This window comes from Simochromis diagramma, unplaced genomic scaffold, assembly GCF_900408965.1.
Source record: "Simochromis diagramma unplaced genomic scaffold, fSimDia1.1 OVJJ01000822.1, whole genome shotgun sequence".
NCBI classification, from domain to species: Eukaryota; Metazoa; Chordata; class Actinopteri; order Cichliformes; family Cichlidae; genus Simochromis; species Simochromis diagramma.
The window spans coordinates 2415984-2442382 of record NW_024387520.1 but is presented as its reverse complement, the minus strand read 5'-3'; the positions used below and the strand labels follow the sequence as shown (position 1 = coordinate 2442382).

Here is a 26399-nt window from a genome sequence, read left to right as displayed (position 1 = left end):
GTATTGATCCGCGGGGCAGGGAGACAGTGATTGATTTTGAGACTGTGCAACTTCTACACAGCAGCGCTCAAGATGACAGAAATGCAATGTGCCAACAAAACAGACTGCCTAGAGCTATTATCTGACCACAGAAACTTGTCTGATTTTTCTATGACAAAACTGACAAATCTCACCCGAATGACAGCGTGAACCACACTATGGCCAGTCGCAACATGTTTTCTCGCATTGGGTAGTTGAAACACTTCATAAGGTTCAGATAGATCTAAAAAGAGACAAGAGCTCTATTAGAATAGGCATCAGGATTTGGTACAGTGGAATAATAAGGAAAACAAATATAATTAAAGGTACTTTTTGTAATGGCCTAGTACACAACTTAACTGAAATCTTCTCCACCAGGGGGCAGTGTGCTACCAGAGAGGGTGTTGAGATGTTCTCTGATATGTGCTGCTGCTTTTGACTTTCGATACTTCTTTTTAGCCCTATTTCCATTTCCACCAGGCAGCTGTTTATAAATAAGGTTTTGTTATCGGCGACTTGCCTAGTTAAAGAAAAGTCGCACTGAATTGTTGCACCATCTTGTGGTTTGAATTGGTATTACATAAACTGTAGCCCCGCCCTACTTGATTTGATATTTCTGTTACTCAAATCTTAGACACTTTTGACAAGGAGTCAAAAAGGTTATGTCGTCAGACTCAAACAACAGTTTTAATTTATTGAGGAAGGTTTAAGGTGGCTCTATAGTTTTCCGGTTTACACATTTGCTTAGCAGCTGAAATTAGCATTAGTGAATTTAGGAAGGTTTAAGTTATTTATAAAAGCAGGAATTTACAATAAGTGCCTTTAAAAATTAACTATAATCAAATAAAAAGACAAATATTTACCCCACGAACTTCAGCCTTTATCCTGAAGAAAGCCTTGGAAACTGGGTTGCCAGATTCTGATTCCATTTCAACAAATTCATCCAGCTGCCGTGGAGTTTTGATCCTGTTTACCTGGAATATTGGAAAACAGTATAAGAATAACATCTGTATTACTTTACAATAAGTTGACATTGAATTACTGACATTGTTGTGCAATATCATAGCCTTTCATTTATTTCTAGAATAAAATTACACCTACACAGCATTAAAAATCAAATCAGCTTCTGAACAGCTGTGACAGTACAGCAATAGGTCAGCAGATTTCAACAAATCTGCTACTCTGTCTGCTTGAGAAGATTCCCACCTCTCTTAAAAGAGGCTGTGATCGAGTCTCTTTTAATGCTAGTGAGGAAAGCCATAATGGTGAAGGGGGTCGGAGATGATCCTCGTTCTATTTCCATGTGGAACTCTCTAATTGTAAATTTGGGAGAACTTGTACGTTGCATGAATGGAAGGGAGAGCTGACTGGAACTTTGACATGGGAAACTGACACATTTCTGGACCTAAAGTACATGCATTGGATTCATTCTGTTTGGTTTTTGCATTTTGCTTGTTTGTTTATCTTTAAAAATTTTAATGAACAGAATTATGGAAAAAAAAAATCAAACCAGTATAAAAAGGGTGAATATAAACGGTGTGTTCAATAGCATAGGATCAATTCAGGAAACATGTTGACTAAGCGGCTTTCCCAAAGTGGAGCTCATGCTGCAAATAAGCCTGAATGACACAAAACAGCTTTCAGAACCATCATAATTCAGATGTGATCCTGCACGGTGAAAGCGTTAAAATCTGTCCCAGTGGTGGCAGAATATAAGCCTCTTTACTTCCTTAAGCGTCAGGAAACCCAGCACTGCAGAAACAAACACTCACAGTGAAGACTTTCTCAGGTTGCCCACGCGCTCTCATGTTGGTGTCGTGGATCTGTTTAAGGATCATCCAGGCTTCATCATGCTTCCCCACCTGTCAAGCAAGGAAAGTAAGGAAGAGAGACGACAAGATAAACTCATGGGATCAGCAGCAGCAGGCTGCTCAGGTGCATAAATACAAGCCTTTGATTTCTCCAAGATAGGGCAAAATGATGACAGTCACGACAATGGTGACTCATTTCACTTCAAAGGATAATTATGCTGGAGCGGCAAACCTACTGTCACAGATCTCTGAGCTTCTATTTTCCACATACACAGGCTTCCAACAGCACTGAATGACTCACACTGTTTTTGTCTGATTAAACATCTGCTGGGAAATGTCCAAGTAATCTCAATTTGTCTGAAAGATGCTGAATGTAAAACTGATGACAGTTGAGGACAACACAGCACCATGACAAGGCATTCTCTGGGATACGAACTGATGCAGCACATTCAGGAGGCGCAGACTAAAATAGGTTTAGTCTGCTAAAAATCAGAAGGTCTCGTTACCTCGAGGTAAAACCTGGGACTTTCAGGCATAAAGGTAAGTGCCACCACAGCGCACACACAGGGTAGGGCGCAGACAACGACAAACACCCTCCAACTGTGAAACTGGTATGCTGAACCCATGCTGAAGCTCCAACCTGCAAAAAGTAGCAAATGTAAAGTGACTCATAGCTCATTACAAGATAAAACAATGTGAATCAACAGCATTCAGATATTAAGCTATGCACATGCCTGGTGAGGTAAATAAACCAAACCTAACATAGTTTAGAAAATCTATAATGATCATGACATCATGACAACAATCATGATTATGCAGCAACCAAATCTGTTTAGAAAATTGCATGTGACTAATGCAGAAAGTGAAAAACACAGCATAACAGAGTTTGGGGGTTGAATTGGAAGAAAATAAGCTACAATAGTAGCAAACATAAAACATTAATCATTGCACTTTTGACACCTTATTAACATGATAGAATCACACAGACGCTGCAGATTTACCAGCTACACCTTGAAGATGTGAATCGCCTATTCTATCATATCTCAAAGGTTCTCTATTGGAATGCGATCTGGTGAGTCTGGACCTGATTTGAGTACAGTGAACTCATCGTTATGTTCATTGTTGAGCTGGAAGCAGCCATTAGAAGATGGGTACATTATGGTCATAAAGGGACAGTACCAAAGTGGGCTTATTAGGGTTTCTGCCATGTGCTTCACTGATTAGATATTTGTGTTAAACAGGTGTACCTAATAAAGTGTCTGGTGGGTGCATTTTTCTTTTACTATAACAATGGAAAGAGCACCACGCAAGCAGATATGTCTGGTTGAAATTCATGAAAGAGTAACAAACAGTTCACGGATGAATTGTTAAGTAATTCTCAGCTTACAGCAGGTGGCTCTTTAGGTAAGTCTGCACTCATAGGGGCATAATAAAAGAAAATGCAACTGTGCTTTCATGGTAGCATAGAATCAATAGCTAAATAACACAGATGGCATTCAACATTTATTTAACTCTAGATGATACAGCATAGGTACTTCTATTGCATATTCTTAACCAGATGAGACTAAGTGAATTAAAAGGCTGATTGTGAGTGTTGCGTGCGAGTCTTACACTGCAAACACAAAGGGCTACAAATAAAAGACGGCGTTTAAATGGGAGCTCTTGACAGCCGCAGGAGAGTGATGTGTAAAACTTAGAGATGAATGGCTCTGCAGAGGAAGCCTGAGAGTGCACAGGGACAGGTTAATTGAATGGGTACGAATACAACTGAGCTTTTTCTGCTAAGTTAAATCTTGTTGCACCTGATCTCAGCCCACAGGCACTCTTCCAGACTCATTAATCATTTCTAACATTCACGCATACAGACACACACAAAGAGGGGAGACGCACACATGCAATAAGCTGAGTATCAGAATCAGAATCAGAATCAGAATACTTTATTGATCCCTGGGGGAAATTATTTTTTGTTACAGTGCTCCATTATAAACCAACATAAACCAACATTAAGACAAGACAGACAATACGCTAACTAAGAATAGTACAATATATACATATATATATATATATACATAAGTCACTCATAAATAAATAGCTGGAAAAGAAACATGTGTAGTTGTAGCAGTAACCAGTGTGTTAAGTGGATGCGTTGTACAGGGAGATGGCCACAGGCAGGAAAGATTTCCTGTGTCGTTCAGTGGTGCTTTTCGGTAATCTCAGTCTCTCACTGAACGTGCTCCTGTGACTGACCAGCATGTCATGGAGTGGGTGGGAGGTGTTATTATATGGAGTATATGGAGAAACGGCACAGAAATAAACATGAATGATCATGTGCAGCGACACCACATAATGCCATGTCATACCCACCCACGCATAAACACATATGAAATTAAACATTATGCATTTTCCTTTTTCCTTTCTATTGCCAGCCATGCCCTTACCTGCATAAAAAATATCTCCAGCATATTTGACAGATGATCCTGTGTGCTTGAGATCATGAGGCCTTCCTTTCCATCTCCAAACCTTTCATCTCTCCATGGAGTTGTCGTTTCTAACTAAGTTTAATGTGGCCTTTCTGATTTTGAGTGCCCTTCAGTGGTTTTCTTCTTGAGGTCAATCATCTGTATTTACATTGAAGACGTTGAGTTTGGCTCTACTTACTTAAGAGTTTCTTTTTAAGATATGTTTTTGGACAGTTTAGTCTTTATTGCTGGACAGAACAGTGAAAGGGAACGAAATGCAGGAAATGGTCCAGGACACAATCAAACCCAGGTCTCTTAACTGACCTTATAGGCACATATAGGTCATCTACACTCCAGCACCTGCTTTGAAGCAGTCTTAGCTGATTTGTGAAGGAAGGTTTATTTGCATTCAAAAAAATATCCTCTCACCCATTTTAGTGGGCTTTTGTGGGGTTTTTCTTGCCCTAATAATGGCGTCTATGGACTGCGTATTATGAGTTTCAGTGATTTCATTTCTAATGGTTTAATGATGGAATCGAGCACTTCTGACCAAGACACTGGTCATCTGTCAACCTAGTTACTTATGTACCTGTAAAAATGTACACACCAGTTTTTTGTCATTCTTTTACAGTTAACACCATGACTTGCTAGAAAAAAAAACTTAACATTTTAACATTTACACAGTTCAGAGTCAAAAGTCAAGTAAGACAGGCAGCTAAGGTAAAGAAGCAAAAAAAAAAAAAAATGACACACAGGGAAACTGTTTAACAAAACAAAACAGGAACAAAATACAGCAGAGTTTCAAATTAAATTGTATTTTTTGGATGAGTTTTGTGTCTTCAGTTTTTTTGGGTGTGCTGCATAAACTGAAGTTTACTTTTTGGCACAGCAGGATTCTGATGGAAAAACCTGAAGTATATAAAGAGAAATGAAAAGACCAGCCATCACAAATGTTTAATGTACTGTATATGCACACTTTTGTTTGTGTTCTTAATGATTTAGTCTTTTTTTTCTGCAATGTTATTGGGCAGGAAGCACAGAAAGGGATTGTTGCATCAGTTGTGACCTCCCACGTCTCTCCGTGGAACATGCCTCATGGAGATACTGCTCCTAACGGAATAGCACCATTATCCATCAACAGGCGTAGGAGGGGAGTCGAAGGGTGGGGAGGGGGTTAATGCTAATGGTTATGCCAGAAAATGACTGCTTGGGATTAATCTCACAGCATATTAAAATTCATCATTGATAGCTGTGCATATGAACCACTTAAACAACTGTTTTTAAAGGGTGTGGGAGACGATCATAAGTGGTGCTAATACGTCCCAAAAGAGACAAGAAAGAGGAAATGTCTTGTTACGAGTGACTAAAACGTAAATAAAGGTAGAAACTAATTACTTTGTCTCTGTATGATAATCTAAATTGCTAATGTATTAATTATCTAATGTAAAGAACACAGACAATGACTTTTTGTGACACAACACGGATTACCAGTGAGTCTATAATGGTTTCCATTGGGCAGTAAAAGTCCCTTTGTTTATTTCCTTGCCTTTTGGTGTGTGTACATGTTTAAAGATCTTTGTGAGGACAGAAGACTGGCATGCCACTATAACTGTGGGGACCAACAGTCACTTATGGAGACAAAATGCCCATGCCCACAAGTTTGAAGGCATTTTGAGGCTCAAAGTGCGGTTTTAGTGTCAGTGATACAATTAGGTTATGGTTAGGTTTAGGCTGAGGGTTAGGCATTCATTTTTGATGGTTAGGGTTAGCAGCTATAGGGAAAGCATTATGTCAATGAGATGTTTTCACTAAGATATGAAAACGAGTGTGTGTGTGTGTGTGTGTGTGTGTGTGTGTGTGTGTGTGTGTGTGTGTGTGTGTGTGTGTGTGTGTGTGTGTGTGTGTGTGTGTGTGTGTGTGTGTTTGAGTCTAGAGTAAAATCTAGTGAGAAAGAGAAATAAAGAGAGGAGCAATGAGAGAAAGGGTTGTTCAGCAGTGATTGCCTTTTCTACAGAAATGTAGCATGACTTCCTGCCCCGCAGGGTTAGTGTTTCTCATTACAGGGATTATGTACATAATTGGCTAAGTCTATGGATGACTGAGTTAGCCATCCCAGGCCTACTATAGACGGTCAGACAGACACATACAGAGAGACGGATAATATATAATAGATGCTGGCTCATAGAAAATATGGTGTGTAGTCCACTCTTGATGTTTAAGCTTTAATCTATAGGTCTTAGCATTGCCTAATGAGGTTACTCAAGTGGTGATCTTGCTTAACAACTAACTTAACAACTCATCCAGCTTTCCTGTCAGTGGATTTTTGCCAAGTAGACCTCCTTGTGGATCTCCAGCTGCCAGGGGGATTTCAGGAGACATTATGAGTCAGCAAGTGGTAAAGACAGATAAGAGCTCTAATGGCACATTAAACACCAGTGTTAAGGAACTTGTATCATAACCCATAAGTCATGCAGCTTTGTTTTACCGCAAGGCAAAAAGGTATGTCTGCAGGAGTTTTTTTTTTCTTAAACGTCATTGTGGGATTGGTCGAAGGCACTGCAGCACTTTAGGGAAACTGTTAAAAAAAAAACATTTGTGAGCTTTGGAGTAAGCATGCAAGACACGTCGTTCCCTCTCAGATAGAGAGGCGCAGTGGTAGTGAGTCTCAAAGAGAATAAAAGCAAAGTATCTGTTCAATATGATATCCACTGATCTGACAGCCAGGTTCTCTAATGAAGCCTCATTCCGGTTTCAGAAGTCCCTTACCAGTGTGTTTCTGTACATCCGTGTGAGTGGATCCACAGCATTTGTGCATGTGTGCGTGCCCCTGTTTAAGCATCACGTAATAAAACTGGGAAGTCCCTTATCAGAAACACCATAAAAGCACCTCTTTGTGTGCCTGTGTTCACTCAAACGACCTCTCCCAGTGTCAGATGTTATTGCATTCAATTTCACTTGAAGAGGACCCGTATGCATCTGCAGTCGTAGTAAAACATCATCCATGCAACTTGCAGCAACACACACGCACGCACATGCTCTCTCTCTCTCTCTCTCTCTGACGTCACAGGCTGGCTAAAGCATGATCTGGCCATAAATCACCTCTAGATGTAGCTTTGTCCTATTAGAGCAAGGAGAAAAACCTAATTATGCTTGATCAAGAAGAACACTCTGCAGAGACAGAGAGTGGAGAGAGAGGCGAGGTAATAAAAGGAAGGACAGAGTTAGAGAGATGGGGAGAGTACAAAACAGGAGGTGAGGGGAGGCAGTAAAAGGAAGGGAACAGCAGGTTTAAAAAAAAAAAACGAAAGCAAGGAGAAAATGAAAAGGATCCGGCGAGAGGAAGAAAGCCAATTCTCTTTGTGCTGTTTTTTCTCATGACGAGTGCAGTCGACAGACAGTTTTGTCATAAATCACATTTTCCGCCTTCCACCCTCACCCATACTTGCTCTGTGGTATCTATGCATACATTAATCTTTTGACCTCAGCCTCTCCCAGCCTGCAGCCACTCAGAGCTATTAAGTGATTAATTCCCATGGCAGGGAAAACTGGCACCTTAACCCATGGTCATGTGGAGACTGTACAGTTTAGTAACTCTATTCAGGAGCTCAGCATAAAGTCACATTGTAAGCATCCTAAGAGCGCCGCTTAACTTAATTGTGTTAAGGGTATCACCATATATAGCTTGTTGTTGGGCTATATTTCAAACACGGAGTTGAGTGATTCATGCTTTCTTCTTCCTTCTAACAATGCGACCTTTGATTTCAAAAGGAAAAAACAAAGCTTAATTTTCTCCTTGTGGTTCCGCCTCACTCAACATTATATAAACTGATGGGTGATGGTGTGAATGTTAACATTTTTGCAAGTACACTCACCATAGTGTGGTATGATGGCCCATGCCATAGCAGATGCATAGATCTCACCAATCATCCAGAACATACACAGCCAGCTGAGGTGCTCTCCTCTTTTCTCCCTGGACAGCACCTCGGCAAAGAAGGAAAAGACGATGGGCACAGCACCTCCTATCCTGCAAGAACCAGAAAACAGGAAGATTAATGAGACTAAGGCAGATGCATTTTGTTTTTTGCATCATTCGCATAGTTTCACGTTTATCCCACAGTTTGTACCGTCCTTTGCTGTTTCAATTCACCTGTACAAAAAAACCCCCAAAATGACTTGAAAAACTGTCAGTTAGTAATCAGTTAAATTGAGGGCTCTTTGCAAAGACCTGTAAAGTGAATGAGTAAGCAGAAAATAGCACAGTTATTGGAGAGCCTTTTCAATTACTCTCGAGAATGATGTCAATGCATTTGCTGAATTAGGCCTTAAAGGACCGCTTATACTGCCAAAGAAAAGAACGCAATAAATCACAGTCATATGTCTATGCTATAAAAAGAGTACATGCTGTCTGTCATTTTCAAGCATGCTCTGCTCATTTTAATGCTTTGCAGGAATCCCTAAATTCACAGTTAGTATAAAAGTTTGCTGACAGAGTGAAGAATTACATTGGCCATAGTTCTGGTAAAAAAGTAATAATTTTTATTACAGCTATTATTATTTTATTAATAATTATAATTAGCCCGATTTTTTTCATCACTTTTCAGAGGATGGGGACAATCAGGAAAAACAGGGATTTGTCTTTGATTGTTGGACTTGCTGTGTTACCCTCCCACTGTGGTGGCATTGTGCAACAGTTCACTGAACTGCTAGTCAGTGTCAGATTGACCTCCGGTTTATCAGACTCACCCGAAACCCGCGACGAGACGGCAAACGAGGAAGAAGCCATATCCCTGGACGAAAGATGACAGGAAGGCAAAGAAGCCATTCGTGGACATGCAGATGAGGAGGCATTGTCTACGGCCCACTTTGTCAGACATTCCTCCCCAGAAGAACGCTCCGACCATCATTCCCAAGTACACAACACTGCCTGGAAGGAAGAGAGAGTGGCCTTATTTTTATTTTTTGTTAAAATATAGTCGATTACCTCACATCTCTATATTGTGTATGTGCACTGCAGTGTATGATTGTGTTGGTTTGCTGTGTAATTTCTTCATTTACTAGACCAGAGTATTTGTTAATTCATTAGATGAGTAAAAAAAAAAACTATACTACTACTTCTCTCCACAAACTCCTGAGTTGTGTTCTGTTACTGGATTTCTCTGCCAATCACGGTTTATCCATAACAAGCAACATGTTTAAGCATAACTGTTCATAAGTATGTTGGGGTTCATAAGAGAGGGGAGCATGAGACAGTGAGGCGGACATCATGGAAATCTGATGTGGTAAAGAGAGAGCTGAGTGTAAACTCTGGATAGAGTTTTTAAAAAAGAGAGAGAGATCACAGATAGCAGTGGCTGAAATGAACTTCCTCTGAAGGTTGGCTGGGCTCTCCCTTAGAACCAGGATAAATAGCTTGGTCATTTTGGAAGTACACAGAGTGGAGCTGCTATTCCTCCCTATCGAAAGAAACCAGTTTAGGTGGTCTGGCCATCTGACCGTCACCTGGGCCAGGCGTTTATGGCATGTGCAACCAGGAGGGGCAGACCCAGAACAGGCTGGCAAGATCACACCTCAGTGTCCCCTCTGCATGAGGGGAGGGAGGTCTGGACTTTTCAGTTTAGATTATGCCCCTGCAACCTGAAGCTGAATAAGCTGCAGAAAATGAATGAAAAGCTAGACTGCATCCTAAAGTTAGAGCTCCAAGTACTAAACCCTAAACCCCGCCTGAAAAGCCTCTGCCCCTGTAACACACTTAAATAACTGTAAAACTGTGAATACAGTGTGTAAAAAACAAGAAAGAAAAACAGAAAACAGGCTCTGAACAATGAGACAAATGTGAACGGTAATGCAGGATGACTTTACAAAAAGGTCCTCTGCCCTCTTTTAATCTCTCTCATCACAGATGAGATCAATGCTCCAACAAAACAGCATTGATTTTTTTCACTAATCATCATGAATCTGCCCGGAAGAGTGGAGCCTGTTATTACTGTTTTAGTCTGCACTGTAATTGGCAGTGGAATGGTTAGCCGCTTTCATGGACATGCAGCGTCTGCTGAAATTTCTTTCATTGATGTTTCCGTCCCAGGCTGGAAAAATAGCAGAGTTTACTAACAGATTATATTGAAGCTTTATCAATATCCGAGTATTTTCAGACACATAATCATAAACCTGGTTTAGGGAGGTTATTTTTATCCGTTGCAGTCACATACAAAGAGATACAACTCTGCCGCGGGGCACTTTGTTCATCCCATTACAATAATCTTAATAGCAAGATTCATTTCCTTTCTGTAATGTCTCCAGTCAGGTCTCTTCTCCTCTGCTGTGAGCAGATATCTGTTTGACTCTTTCACTTCAGGGGTCAAAACGCAGCTATCTGTCACATTTGGCAGCCATCTAGATACTCGCCTCAAGGTATCATAAATTCAATTCTAAATTTAACGGAAGTCCTCAGTCTATGCACAGTTCACATTTACTTCATTAAGGGGAGGCTAGATATACAATGCACAGGCAAACACCCATTGGCCTCCCATTTAAATGTCATGCATCCAAACATCCAGAGGCCTTTTTATGTTTCCCAGCATTAAACCTTTCACACAAACAATACACTTTTTGGGTTTTTTTTTAGAGATGCAAGGAAACAAGGGAAAATAATCAATCATTCGTTCTGCCTTAAAGTCAGTTTAAATAAATAAATAAATAAAAGCAATAAAACTGCTAACAAATGAGTACATCTCTCACAGGACAGTCAATTACGTAATGACTTTATTGATGTTCTGTCCGGCTTGCTCCGCTGTATTCTACTGCACGGCGTCAGCAGCGCTCACACCAGCGGTTGGGACTGCAGTGCACTGAAGTGTAACATAATGCAAAAGTAGCACAGACATGTTCTGACTGTAAATGACACTTATCATGTTCTAAATGTGTGCTGCATCCATAATACTGTGATTTTTAAATTAATCATTAAATAAGTCATTTTAATTCAAATATTTCTTTTTGTTTTTTATTGTCAGTTTGCTACATGTACAGAACTACGGTGGCCCCTAGAGACAAAGCACATACAAATTCCAAAGCACATGCAAACTCCAAAACACAATGGAAGTGCTCCATGACGCTAGGGGCAGTGTTGAGCTCGATTTGCAAAATAAACAACAAGTTTGTTGCAAACACATGGAGTTGGATGCCGGCGGAAAACACCTGCAAGGACAGAGCAACAATGCTTTATAAGAAAGGTAATGTGCAAACTGTTGTTTGTTTGATTTGTTTTTAATTACTATGAACGCTTGGTTTACGGTAGAGTGACCATATTTTAATTTCCAAAAAAGAGGACACTTGGCTCAGTCATGAAAAACTTGCTTAAAGAAACATATTTACCATATTAAAATGATGCCTTGTCTGTGCAGTTAATGAATTGTGAAATACAATATGTCATGTAGGCTTTTACAAGTCAACAAGAGCAAAAAAAAAAAAAATTAAAAGCCTCGGAAATTAAATAATGGTACAGAAATAATACCTCATCTGCATAAGAAAAATTACCAGTACTGGGTCGGTGCAAGAGAAATGTCTTTTGCAGTTCTTCTGAAAAGATGCACTTGCGCTTTGGGATCTTTTAAACATCATTATAATGATAATATAATAGGCGCTTTGCTGCGCGCTGTCTGTCACGTCTGTGAGCGCAGAACAAGCGCAAAGCAGCAGTTCAGAAATGACGTTACACACATGGGTCCTCTGTCGGCCTATAGGAAAACCCGGACATTTTTATCGAACTCGAAAATCCACCCGGACGCCCCGGACTGAACGTGAAAACTGGACATGTCCGGGGAAAAGAGGACGGTTGGTCAACCTAGTTTACGGTGGAGTCAAATCTGGCGTTAGCTAACAGTCAGTGTGCTTTGCTCAGAGAGAACCTCAACACTGCCCCTAGTGTCCTGGAGCACTTCTGGTGTGTTTTGGAGTTTGTGCATGTTTTGGAGTTTGTACGTGCTTTGTCTCTAGGGACTACCATACAGTACAACCGAAAAGAAGACTTAAGAATATACAATAGTGCAGTACTGCAAAATTTAAATTAAATAGAGTAGCCTGTGAGTTGTTCATGGACAGTAGTGCAACATCCATCTTCTTAGTGAGTCACACACACTTTATGCAGTTCAGAAAGTCAGACAGGAAGAACTCTTTTCTCCAAGGTAACAAATTTAGATTTTTTTTTTCTTTTCTACACATGTTCGAAAAAAAGGATCTATTAAAGATAATTTTGATCACTATGAAAGCCAAGAAATGGTGGGCTTTACTTGCCAGACATTACATTTTAATTCGGGCACGATGCATTAGATGCAGATTTGCATCTTTTTGCTGAGATGCATTTAGGCTATATATCTAATATATACCTAACCCAAATGCCAAGTGTATCATATTGGATACATGGGTTTTAGTGAGTTTTTGAGAGCTCTACAAGCCAAATCTGGCAAAAAAAATTATATAAATTAAAACTGATACTTATATGTATTTTTTGTAATGTTTCAGAAGATTCAATAAAAACTCATGTTTAACTATTTGAATGGTATGGTCTTTACAGTGTATCTAAAGCTGTGAATGCAAGCCCTGCTGTATATGCATAACACTGTGAAATACAGCTAAATTTAGAAGTGAAGACCCGTATAGACTCCGAGCACCATCAGAAGATGACAGTGTGTCAGGAGACCTCTCACACAGAAGCAAAAGGTTTTGCCCTGTGACAGTATGTTGAGATGTCAAAACACATCTCCAAGAATAATAAATATTCATCAAAATCTCAGGCACCCTCACACGTACACACACACATACAGAGTAAAGCAAAGCTGCACACACAAACACAGATAACTGAGGAGTAAATCTGAGATGCTCATTAAATTGTTAAAAATTCATTTATTTGCCTTTGTTGTTGTTAAAATAGCCAAGAGGAAGCTAGATTAAGAAAAGAAAACACAAAATAAGAGGGAATGGAGGATCGAGCACCAATATACGTCCAAAAGTAATGAGGGGGGAGATATGTAACGCAGGAGGAGAGTTCAGTCACTTCCAGATATGGTGAGAGAAAAAGAGCGTGAGGAGGAGGAGAGAATGGGGAAGGCCCTGGTGGAGTGTTTTCTGCCCTGTCACACACCAAGGAGCCCCCTGAGAGCCGTGGGAGCGCTTAGCTGCATCACGACCTCTTCTCTGATTTCACGCTTTGATGCTCTTCGCTCTTAGCGGTGCAAACTGTTTCGGCGTCGCGCAAAAACACCCATCCTGCTTTATTCATAATGATGATGCTATCGTGCAGCAGCACGCCTGGTGCATGCTGCGGCTCAGCTGTGGCACCTTTCTGTACCATCCCCCCCTCCTGCTGTGAGTCCCTGCATTACTACCATTCCCCCCCCCATTTGTCTTTCCCCCAGCTTTGCACCCTCCTTTGCTTTCCAGTTTCCTCTCTCCTGTCTTCTGTGCTTTCCTTCCTATTTACAGTATTTACTTTAGCTTCATCCTAGTGCCTCTGTCAACAGCTCCTTTACACTGAGCAGCGTGTAATCACATTTGTACTACATCGTGTCAGTTTGACCGGATTCGTGTCTCCTTCTTCTGCCACCTCCGCAGAAGATGAGATTGAAGCTTTGTGTCATATTTAAGTCGTATCAGTGGAGGCAGGATTTCTATGGAAATAACCTATTGTAGGGCTTAGAGCGCTGGGTTTAAAATGACTCAGTCCCAATCAGTAATGATCCAACCTTCATTACAGTACAGATTGTGATAATTCACATAAAATAGTGATGTTGTGAAACCCTGATAAAGGCAAGCAGTTGGACATGGTGACAGCAGGTTTGGTCCACGCACAGATATTCAGTCCCATCGAGCATCTCCCCTCCCTCAGTCCACCACACACATTCTCCCACACAACGTGGAGCTAGCTGGGCTATTCGAGCAGTGTAATCTCCGCAATGACGCTGCGATCTTACTGCAGTTTAGCCATGCTCAGCTGCCCCAGGACCGCGCAGCCCCACACAGCCTGCCAGCTGGCTCAGACCGACAGGGAGAAAGAAAGGGAACGATAGGAAATGAGAGGAGACAACAAGGGAGGAGCGCTGTAGAGATGGAGTTTTAGAGGAGACAAAGAGTGAAGTCAGGACTCAAAGAAGGCCAGGGAAGGACAAGCGATCAAAAGACAAGAAAGTGAGGGGGGGGGAGATGAAGGGCAGCAAAAGACAAGAAAGTAGGAGGGAAGTAGAGACAGCAGAGGTGGAGAGGTGGCTATTAGATGAAAACGAGATGAGTCAAAGAGAAAAATGAGGGGAGTTGTAGCTGTGGAGAGACAGTCTAAGAAAACAAATAAGTAATGAGAGGGTGATCTGTTCCCTTTGTCTGATGTGTCTGAGATGATAGCTAAGCCTCTCCCTGACTTTGTTGGTGTACTAAATACTACCATCCTCCACCTCTCTGCACCCGTCCACCCACAGCACTCTTCCTATTACTCCCATGTAACTTGGTCATCTCGCTGCTTCAAAGCCATCTCTTCTCCTCTCGTCTTCCCCCGTTTATCCCACATATTGCATCTCAGCGTGCGTGTCTTCCCTCCTGCTTCCCACTTCCCATACCCTCCACTCTTGTTTGAGGTATTTACAGTATTTCACCCCCTCCTATAGCCCAGCACTTCATCTTTCACACTGAAGTAACATTAAAAGATTCCTGTGAGATCGGGAAACCGGCTGGACCAAATTCAACTCAGTAATGGAATCAGCATCTTACTCATCCATCCTATTTGGGATTTTCTGTTTTTTTCATGCTGCATTATCCCATTATATTCAGCGGTCTTTACAGCATGCTCCTGCCTCTGCCTTCTATGGAGTCAATGAAGCTGCACTCAAATTGTGATGAAGTCTGGTAGAGCGAACCAAACACCAAACTGGTTTTTCAAATCTTTAGAATTTCTTAATTTTTCATATATTTTTGGGTAATTTTTAGTTTCTTAATCCTGAGGATGTCAGCCTCCACTTTAACTCTACTATTGTCCAAATGCCTCCTCTGAAACACTTAACCGCATATAAACAAAAATCAGAAAGCACATAAATAGCAGAATGTGCATTTATTGTAATAACCCAATTAAAACTTGGGTTTTTTTCTTCAGTAACATTTCTGTGTTAATAGACCTCTCTGCATTGAATCATACTTGTTATTAGTAACCAGACCGAAAAGCAGCGCACATTTCGGTGCTTTATTTCGGTGCTTTTTTTTCCTGAGCTGTGATACACTTCTAGCCAATCATTTTACGTTTCCCAGGATAGTAGGCGGGGCCAGGTACGTACGTTCAGTTAGAGCAGAGCTACAGATTAAAAATGTCCAAGGCGAAGCGGTCAAAAGTCTGGCTGTACTTCACAGCAAAATATGCAAACTCAACAGCAACAAGTGCTTTAAGCTGATACTGTGATGCTGTCAAAGGAGGTAACACCTCAAATCCGATGAAACACCTGGCGACGCATAGCGGTTTTTTTAAAAGCCGAGAAATGCGCCGTATTTGATAGCTTGCTGCGAGACCTCACACTGTGCACGTTGGGTGGGTTGCCAGTTATCGGACCTGGAGCAACATCCCCCAAAAACCCGAAGAATAGAGTCCTGGCCCCTAGCCCTGCCAGTGTAGCAGGGATGATGATGGCAGCAGCAGCCGTTCTTCTCTGCGTGAGTTGCTTAATGTTGTTCGAGTGTAATTTACGTTGAGTAGGCTAACCACGTTATTACATTAATGCATGTAAGGTGAACTAGCAAACATGATCATAGCTACATGCGGCTGTCTTCTTGTTTGATGGCAGATACTCCCTTCACCCTGGACAAAAAGGCTAAAATGACCAAAGAAAAAGAGGGAAACAGCTGAACATGAGAGGTTTTTGGACAAAGTTTGTGTTTTTTTTTTCCATAGATTAAGCACTGCTTCCAGCCAAGAGTGATACCATATATGCCCTATTGCTGCAGAAAAGGCTAACATTGTTATCTTTTTACAAAAAAAAAACAAAAAAAAAAAAACAGCTGAACATGAGAGGTTTTTGGACAAAGTTTGTGTTCTCCATTCTTTAAGCACCGGTTCGAGCACCGTTTAAGCACCGGCACCGTTTCAAAAGTACCGATTTGGCACCGGTATCGGATAAAACCTAAACGATACCCATCCCTAGTTATTAATCTCTGGCTCTCTTCCACAGCATGTCTTTTATCCTGTCTTCTTTCTCAAACCACAAACAGCCGTGGCAGATGACCCCACCCCTCCCTGAGCCTGGTTCTGCTGGAGGTTTCTTCCTGTTAAAAGGGAGTTTTTCCTTCCCACTGTTGCCAAAGTGCTTGCTCATAGGGGGTCATATGATTCTTGGGATTTTCTCTGTATGTATTATTGTAGGGTCTACCTTACAGTATAAAACACCTTGAGGCAACTGTTGTTGTGATTTGGAGCTGTATAAATAAATTTGAATTTAATTTAATTGAAAAACATAAATCACCAACTACATTCATAGTAGATCAGTGATTAGGTTCATTTTTCTACTGTTGACCTTATTTTGGAAGCAATATGTACTTACTTTAACTGTGACAGAGATGAAACACATACTGAGAAGACTGAGTGTAGTGAGAGTGCACATCCACCATTCCAGAAGAGTGACCTTGAGGGTATAATGCAGATGCAACCATAACCAGCCTCATCTAAATGAAACCTAAGTAGCTTCACATGCTGATAAAGCTGCCAAGTGTGATAACTGAACCTACAGACCAAGCTGTATGGACCACAGGTTAAACTGATCCTCAGTCCTTACCCACAGACCACCAAAAAGAGGCTATTTCATGGTAAGACAACTGTGGCCAGTTAGAAGGTCCTTGATTAGATCCCTGCTCTCCTGGTCTGCATATTAAAGTGTAACTGGCCAAAAGAAGGTAACCAAAAATGCCCCAGAAATGTCCATCCACTGGAGCGTGAGTGTGTGAAAAATAAAGTAGTGAATGTGGGCTGTGGTGTAAAAGTGCTCTGAACGACGATGTCAGTCCATCTAAGGCTGTCACTGTAAGATGAGATCCTCGTTACCCAGTGAACTTAAAAAAACAGAACTTCTTATCTCGTTCATCTGCAGATTAAAGTTCATTTTTGAATTTCTGCACTTAAAGGAAGTAAAAAAAAATGCTGTGGCACCTGTAAAACATCAGTTGACACCATTTTGTTACCTCTAATTAAGTGTAATTAGTGTGTTAAACTCCGAATGGATACCAACAAGGTCATGGTAATTATGTAGGCTATGCTCAAACACTCACACACACACGCATGCACACACACACACCAATCAACAGGGAGGAGCCTCGGGCTAATCAGCAGGATGAGGAAGAGGAGGATGGGAGAAGAAAGGAAAAGCACAGAGAATGAGGGGTGAGGGGGAGGGACAGGGGTGAGGGATGGAGTCACGAACAAGGAGAAGCAGAGCATAGAGCAAAAATGCCTGCAGGACTTTGCTTGGCAAGAAAGGAAGCAAAGAGTTTACACTGATACCAAGGAAAGAGACAGAAAAATGAAGGTGCAGCGTACACAACATCTTGTGAGGCTTTAACAAAGTAGTGTTTTTGTTGATAAGATGACTCTGCTGCAAGTACAACCAACAGTACATTTTTCTTAAATAAAGCAGCAGTACAATAGTATTTGTCAAACTTTCCGTCACAACCTCCATTTTCAAAGCGCGTATCAGTTTTCCATCAGGTGTTGCTGTGAAGTTGATGTATTGTCACGTCTCACCGTGGCAGTTAGTATCTAAGGGCTGTGTGCCTGATTGAATGTCCTCTCCACTCTGGTACTGACACAGTGAGTCAGCCCCTGTACACAGCTCTGTGGTGATGGATTATGCACCTGCAGCTACTGGTACTGCTGAGACTCCACCTCAACCCACAGAGCACACAGGGAATATTAGCTACCCTCTTAATCCTGACACGGAGACCATTGGACCGAAACGCCTCATCTATGTGAAACACTGCTATAGGATAAGAGTGACATACTGTGTATAGCACAAACACATACATCTGGACCTGTTTTTCAAGGCTGTTTTGAGGCTATTTTTGCATGCTGTGTACTTATTTCAAAACATGTGCACAGTTGTTAATTTTATAATGATCCTGGAAAGGATGCAGCTGTACATCGTAGGGTGCTATTTAAACTCTATTCAAAGGTGAGAAAAAGGCCTTTCAGACTTATAATAACTAATTAAACAGAATAAAATACACACTGAGAAAAGGCCTTGCTGAATTAATAATGAAGCGAGTGCATTAATATCCAAAACGAATACAAAGAAGGGCCTTACCTAGCCATCCCGAGCTGGAGTTGGGCACACACATGTCTGTCTCTGCACTGGGCAGCACAAAGCCCACCACAAACACCTCCACCCCATCCGACATGAGTGCCAGCCCGAGCACCAGGAACAGCTGCCACTGGAACCTGCCGTGGCCACACTCCTGGATGATCAGCTCATATTGCTGGGCCAGCTCCTCCTCATCAGCCTGCCTCTCCTGTTCCAGCTCGCCACGGTCCTTTATGCCATCAGACATCGGCTTCCCCAGTGCCACCTGGCCCTGCTTCTTGTCTCCTGCGGATGAGGGGATGCCCTGGTACTCGCCCTCATAGATCTCGTCCTCGTCGTCGTGGCCCTCTGTAGCATCGCTTGAGCCCTCCTCATTGTCGGGGTAGCGCTCGCCGTCCTGCCTCGGCGGGTTCTGGTAGAAATCCTCATCTTCGTCCACCTCGTCCTGGAATCGAGTGTAGTTGCGGTGAGAAGAGTACTCATCTGTAGCACGGTCTACCGCCTTGTTGACTTTCTTTGTTGCGTGCTTTTTGGCCTCCTTGACAATGTCCTTGGCCCCCTTAACTAGGGAAGTCCTATTATTGTAAGTGTCCTCCATTTTGGCTCCAAAAGTAGGTCTTTGCAGGGGTGCCGATGGTGGCAAGAAGTAGAAGAAAGAGGGAAGAGAGGGGAAAAGGGGCAAATGTAAAGGCGAGTTAGAGGAATGGTGAGATCAGTGGGTCTTGGGATGTGGGAAGGAAACTCTTGAGTCTGCAGTCACCACAGGAGATAAACCACAATGGCTGTGGCAATCATGGACCAGTCTGAAAGACAGGGGGGAAGGGGAAGCAACAGACAGATTTTTAAAAAAGAAGAGTCGAGAAGCATCAGAGTTTAAAGAGAAATAAAATCAGACACAAGAGATGCTCATCATGTCCACCCACTATCATTAACTAACCTGTTAATCGTTGGCTTTTCTGCATTGCCCCAAATTTCCATTCAAAATAAAAATTCATTCTCCAAAGGCGGGCTGTTTGTTCTACATTTCATGAGTTGCCCTCAGTTTTTGAAGAGATGATTATTTGAAACAGAGATGCTGAACCTGCTGACTCATGATCAGCTCTGTAAAGCAGGAGCTAATAAACAAACACTCTGCCCAAAAATCAATTTGTCCCCAATAAAGACCCGGTTCATTAAAACGGGAGCGACGATCCAACTGGAACGGCACTGTCATTTTTAATCCAAGTAAAGACGGGAGGATAGGAGGAATGACCGTGAGTGGATGCACAGACAGACACAGTGTAGAAACAATCACAGACGAGAACTATTCTCAAATAAAGTGCCTGAAAAGCTGCACAAATATATATGTACCTGCAAAAGGCACACATACCTAGAAAGAAGATCTCTCACTCCTAAACATGTCGTGCACATAAGTGAGTGTGAACACACATGGGCGCGGGGAAGCCACTTCCCATCTCTGCAGACTAGTGATGGGAGGGAGGCCCCAGCTTAAATGCTAAAATGATGTAGCATGATTTCATGTGAGTGCTCCGTTCTCATTATCAGCCAGGTTAAACAAATCAAAGAATTTCTAAATTTCTCTTAAATTACAAAACCCTGAATTGCTCTTTTTTTTTATTATAAAACATTTGCAGATGCTATGGAGTGCATATTTATGAGCAGGGTGGGGATGGTCAGAGCTGTCCAGTGTGTGGGGTTTCCATGTGACTACGAGTGGCTCGCCACAGCCTCTAATGAACACTGAAGCCTTGTCAGGAGGACACAAATCACAGGGCCGGTTCCAGCTCCTATAATGCAATTTTACTGGGCAAAATGACACCGCAGTTTCAAGGTGACTCTACTAATCCCTTTTGGCGCATACGATAACTTCTGTGGTTACGAGCGTGCTCCCTTTTCTGATAATTTTTAATGCCTCCATTGACACTGGTGCTTCCTCAGATAAGGACGTGCATAATCAATCTGTCTCCTTTGTCAAAAAATAACATACAAAGGGCTGAGGTTGTGGCATCAGTTTCCTAGTTTCCCCCAAACGGCTCTCCTTGAGCATTTATGCATTTGAAAACATCAAAAAGTAAAAATGAATTGTGAATTCCTCAGAAGGCTAACACCTTGCAAGGAGCAAGTCAAAGTTCACAGGTGTCAGAGAACCATTTCTTTCTTTCAGGACTGAGTCGTGTCAGCCATCACACAGGCTCTTACCTAAAACGGGCACACGCAGGCGCTGCACGAGGCTGCCTGTCAGAGAATCAATGGAGTGTATGGTGAGACACGCTGTCAGTGGTGATGAGGCTCAGAGCACCCGAGCACAGAGGCAACCGACCTCACCTGACCGCAGCTGAAGAGACCCCGATACCGGAGACAGCAAGAGCAATCGCATTCTAGCTGGGGAAACCACCAACTCTGCCTAACCTAAGTTTTCTGTTTTATTTTATTTCTACGCGATCTTCTTTATTTTTCGCAGTTCCTCTGATGTTTTATGTAGGTTTATATTTTAGGCATGTTGATTTCCTCATAACACTTGGCCATCTCAACAGCCACAACATCAAAACCACTGACAGGTGAAGTGAATATTTTTGATCGTTTTATTGTAGTGCAGTGGTCTGCTGGGAAAACTTTTGTCCAGACATTCATGGGGTTGGATACTTTGGATGGCTATGGCACTCCCCAATGGCAACGGCCAAGTGCCAGACAGCACATGGGACCCCCAGAGGTTCTGTGCAAAGGTAGGTGGTTTTAAAGCTGCAGCTGAATATTTATACTTATAAGGAGCCACTGTAATGTTAATGAAATGTCCTGAAAATGAATGGAACAGTATCCATACAGTGTCACATGGGAAACTGTTCCCTGCTATTAAAATAAAAAGAGCTAATATACTGTGCTGCTCTGAACCATGAGAGGGTGGCTGAAATTAGGCCTGGCTCTGGCGATACCTCTTGTCTGCATGATGGATGGTGGCCCTGCTTTTCTTAGACCTCTTTAAAATAGTAAAAGAAAATAGAAAAATCGCTAGGTCAAGTATCACTTGGCCTTTGAATTTCATCTGCCATGGACATAAAGACAAACTGAGAGATTAGTGTTTCAAGAGATTTATCCATGCATCCAACTGAGGACAGCTAATCTCAGAAGGAGGGGGGGATTAGCGTTATTATCCAGAGTTTGTGTGTTTGATAAGCTTAATGCATTTAAACACACTGCTGTTGCTTACCGTGAAACATTTGTCATAAGTGGCACAGTGATTAACCCAAGCAATGTGAATTTTGACAGAAAACAAAAAGATATTAATTACACGAGATTACACAGTAATGATGACAATAGTAATAAACAGCCTCAGTGAAAACAACCTAAAACATAATGAACCAATTATCAGCACAGTGAGGGCTTCCTACTCACATTGCACTTTGTCAAAAGGATTGATGTGAGTGTTGGAACTAATCAACCGCGAGTCCAGCGGCCGACAAACAGACTGAGCAGGCGCAAGCAGGTTGTTAGTACAAAATAAAAGGATCAATTTCTGTCCCTGGATTTCAGGTTCCCTGACCCACAACATCTTGTGGAGGCAAACACTTAATGTACTTGAAATAAAATCAATAGTGACCTTTTTGGATATGTGTGCTTATTTAGTACAGACTTTGCCTCTTTCACAGTACAATGAGTAAGTAGAATGACGCAAAACAACGAGGGCTGTGGTCTCCTTCTCATTCTTAAATCTGATTTTATAAGAATCGGTTTTATAGAGTGCACGAGGCAGAAATATATTCCAAAAATGTTTAGAAAATAAAAAGCAAAAGAGGGGGGAAAGTGGCACAGCTATGAGGGCACAATACTGGCACTTCGCCTTTTTGACCTGTGTTTTTTGTTCACATGAAGTGGACGTATTTGGGCCCCTTAACTCAGAAGAACTTTTTTCCCACATTTTGTAAAATATTTTGAAGATTTAGTGGGTTTTTGTACTGTTGAAGCACAATCATAAATACCTCCCATCTCTCAAGTATGACTTGACAGAGAAAGCGACCTTCCCTTTCAAAGACGTGCATAAGCACTGTGATGGTGTGACCGGTGGTTTGCTCTATTACCAAAAGGAGGAAAGAGAAAAGCAGGTCCAATCGCTAAAGTGGGCAGAGCCACATCATGTAATCCCATAAAAACGGAGAGTCCATGACCTCATCTGGAAGGCAGAAACCCAACCGGCCCGTGACGTCTTAGGAGATTTCATCAAACACTGATTCCATTACTGAGCAAGCGAAGGGGAAGACAGAGGACAATGGCTGTACTGTATAGGAGAAATTGTTCCTCGTGGAGTGTAAAAAAAACAGCAGCTTAGAAGCACTCAAAGATCCACCACAGATCACAGATGATGAATAAAAAAAATATCAATACAAATACACAAAAATGGGTCTGCAGCAAGCTGATTATTTCCTTCTCAAACATGAAGAGCTGCCATTGTTATTATTTAGAATGACTTCAGTCACTGTTATCTCAAGCCTGGAGATTATAAAAAAGTGTCATTCCTTGTTTATATTCTTACATAATTTATATTCTTTTGACTCTTCTTACTTAGACTGAAACAATTAATGTCTCCAGAAATGCATTCAGGAGTGTACAAGCATCGAAAACCTAAAACCTAAAGACAGAAAGAAACCCCTGAATGATCTACACACAGCAAAGTGTGTCGTCTCGTTTGCTTTTCTCTTTCAACTTGATACGTGTTTGATCTTCTTTATGAAATATCACATGCCACTCCTGTCTAGTCCAAACCCTGTCTGCTGGGTTGTAATGATGCAACAATTCAGATTAGGTAAGGGATGCAATATGTTACACAGTTACTGGTGATGTTTTACCTTTGCATGGTGCATATGTGTGCTTACAAAAAAATAAATCAAGCCACAATCACACGCACATTTAGGCTAACATGAGAGTGAAAAAGAGGATTCTTCGGAGCAAAACTGCTGGTTTAAACTAAAATAATGATGAATGTGGTGGATATCTACTTTCACGTTAGTCAACAAAATGTTCTGACAGACCTTCTTCTCTCTTCTACACTGTGACATGCATTATCAGACACACTTTGGAGTCCTTTCTTCTTTGCAGCATACAGCAAAACAGTGCAACAGAAACTATCTCCACCTCAAAACATCTTTTTATTGCTGTTGAACTTCAGGATAGGAACAAAATTAGGAATCAATGGGTGCTTGTGGTGGAGACACGGGGAAGAGGATGTTATGAATCCCAAAGAGACTTTTGTTTATCAGGTATATATCGATTTTTAGAAACAATGACAAGTGGGCCAAACGACTGAATTTTGCAGCTTGCAATCACTTCCATCCAGCGTGTTTTCACTGATGGAGCCCTTCAGTGTTAACCCAGCAGGACTACTACAAGCGGCGTTAGGACTGCAAACAAAGCACTCTGCCACAGATTTCCAGTTCACCGGCTGTGCGCCTGTCAATCGCTCGCTGCCTCTTGAGGTACAATTCATGGATGAGTCAGTTGCCTACTCCCGCGTCCTCTCCTCTTTTTGGCGGCAGTGCAGAGTGCTTTAACTGCCCCAGGGCAGGTGGCTGGATTGCAGTACAGCGTGAACAGTCCACAGTCAACAAACCCCAAAAAAGCTCGGCTCATGCCAAGGACAACTATTTTATGATAGCACAAAGATGGGCACACCAGCTCATGAGCCGAAAGGAAAACTAAACAGACTTTATTCGAGTATATCTGACATAGATTTGACTAAATCTCACAATCTAAGACACACTGAAACCGGGGATGAATCCCCACTACATCCCATTAGTTAATTATGCTCGCAGCCTACTTCAGGATAATTTGCCTTTACTCTTATATGAGGCAGATGTGAAGTCAGGAAAATAATCCCAACTTTTAACAATTCAATCATGAACTCGTGAATACAAAATAACCTGTCCCTGAGTCGCAGCTGTCAGAAATATCACTGAAAATGTGCTAATAAATTGATAGTCGCACGTGTCTGTGTGTATGTGTGTGTGTGTTTGTGTGTCCCCATATTAGATACAAAAGGCGAAAAGAGAATTGCCTAACTCGGAAGTCTTACACTCAGCATGTTTTCAGGGTGGGAAAAAAAAGTCATTACTTACCGTCATTTATGGCGAGAAAATTGGACCGAGCTGATTGTGAGCCATTGCACCGGACTCTGCTTTTGCTCTCGGGAAAAAGAAAAAAGAAGAAGGAAAAAAAAATCTTGTGGGCTTTTTACTGTAGAATAGGATCAGAGGAAACTGCCGGCGCACGACTGTTTTTCTTTTTTTTTTTTTTCCCTCTCTCTCCCCCTCTCTCTTTCTTTTTCGATGCGGTCCTCTCTCGCTGCAGCACTTCAGGGAAAGGAGAGAGCGAAAAACAGAGGTGGTGGTTGGGGAGAGGGAGGGCCGGTGTAATCAATAATTGTATTTCATTGAGTGATGCGGGTAATTCCGTCTGATGGAACAATCTAGTTAGGTGACTGACGCGCAGCACTGCAGCGCATGAATGCTAAACAGATGAGAAAGGTTTGCGCACATTCACTGTAGGGCAGCCCAGTATGTTCGTGTGTATGCGAACTACTTGCTCAGTCTTGGGGGATAGTTACAAGACACAGACTGTAGGACTTGTGGGAGTTGACGCCTGCCCATTTGAGCCGAAAAGATATGTTTAAGGGAAAGTTTTCCACTTCTTTCGAAAGACAAGTTGCAAAAATACCCCGACATCTAAATTCTGTGAACAGCAGAGATTCTTGCAACTCAGCTCCCCTCCGTCTGTTCTCAGAGTTAACCATTTTCATAAAAGTGGAGCTGTGTGGGAGCTCACCTTGGTTATGCAGAGTGAATCCTGAAGCCGCACAACGCATTTTAACGAAATCTCGCCTCTGTCCGTGGTGCTGACCGACCAACTCCTCAGCGCCCGGTTTACCTCAGATAACTTCTCAGAAAATGGTCGATATGTTGCAGGCACAATCGTACTGTGAGCCACACATCTCTCTGAAAGTTATTCGCAAACATCGTCGCTAAAGTACTTTTATAGTCTGTCGCTTTCAGGGCATGCGGAAGCTGTGGAAGAAAATCTGTAGTTTATATAGTCAGTACAACTGGTGCAAAATTATGATTGACTGCAAAAAAGTGCATACACGAAGTATCAGGTGGGTTTTTTTCCAATCCCACACCTTTTATGCTGTTTGATCATTATCAGTACTTATATGCATACATAAACATACACAAGTCTGCATCCAGTAGTGGCAATTCACAAACCAAAACAACAGTCCACTAACTGCACACCCTGAGATTAACACTCCTCCACGTCCCTACACTTGGTAGAAATGATATCTTCATATTTGTTTTTAAACTGTGGAGTTGATGTTTGTGATATTATGAGGGAAAACAATAAGCGCCCACTGAATAATAACATAGATTAACAATAAAATAATCTGAAGTTCTACAAATGTTGGGAACTACTGATTATTCTTGTTGGGAGGCAATTCAGCGACTCACACATACAGCCGGAGTACTGGGGACCCCTGCCAGAGGCTTGTCTGTCAGTTTTAACAGATCTGAACCATAATTAACTTAATCCTTGTCCAATACCCCACCTCTCCACCAGGTTTCATGAATTTTGGTGAAGTAGTTTATGTGTATATTTGCCAGTTCAACAAACAAACGGCACTGAGAATGAAGCCAAACAGACACACAAATACGCACACAGTCCACATCACCAATACATTTTTTATTCAACCCTTTTTATTGCACTAACACACTGTTGTCTTACTGGCATCAACTGTCACCATATTATCTTACCCAATTTGATTT

The 26399-nt window shown here is 41.8% G+C and overlaps 1 protein-coding gene across 1 annotated transcript in view; it reads right to left on the bottom strand.

The window, feature by feature from the left end:
* The window catches only part of sv2ca (synaptic vesicle glycoprotein 2Ca), a 28792-nt gene extending 3238 nt beyond the window's left edge, over positions 1 to 25554 (bottom strand). The window contains 8 exon segments of the mRNA XM_040019533.1: positions 174 to 262; positions 882 to 992; positions 1791 to 1880; positions 2336 to 2469; positions 8161 to 8312; positions 9032 to 9212; positions 18601 to 19400; positions 24702 to 25554. Coding sequence (XP_039875467.1) covers positions 174 to 262; positions 882 to 992; positions 1791 to 1880; positions 2336 to 2469; positions 8161 to 8312; positions 9032 to 9212; positions 18601 to 19195 — 1352 coding nt within the window. The 5' untranslated portion in view covers positions 19196 to 19400; positions 24702 to 25554.
* Between the last annotated feature and the right edge of the window lie 845 nt (positions 25555 to 26399).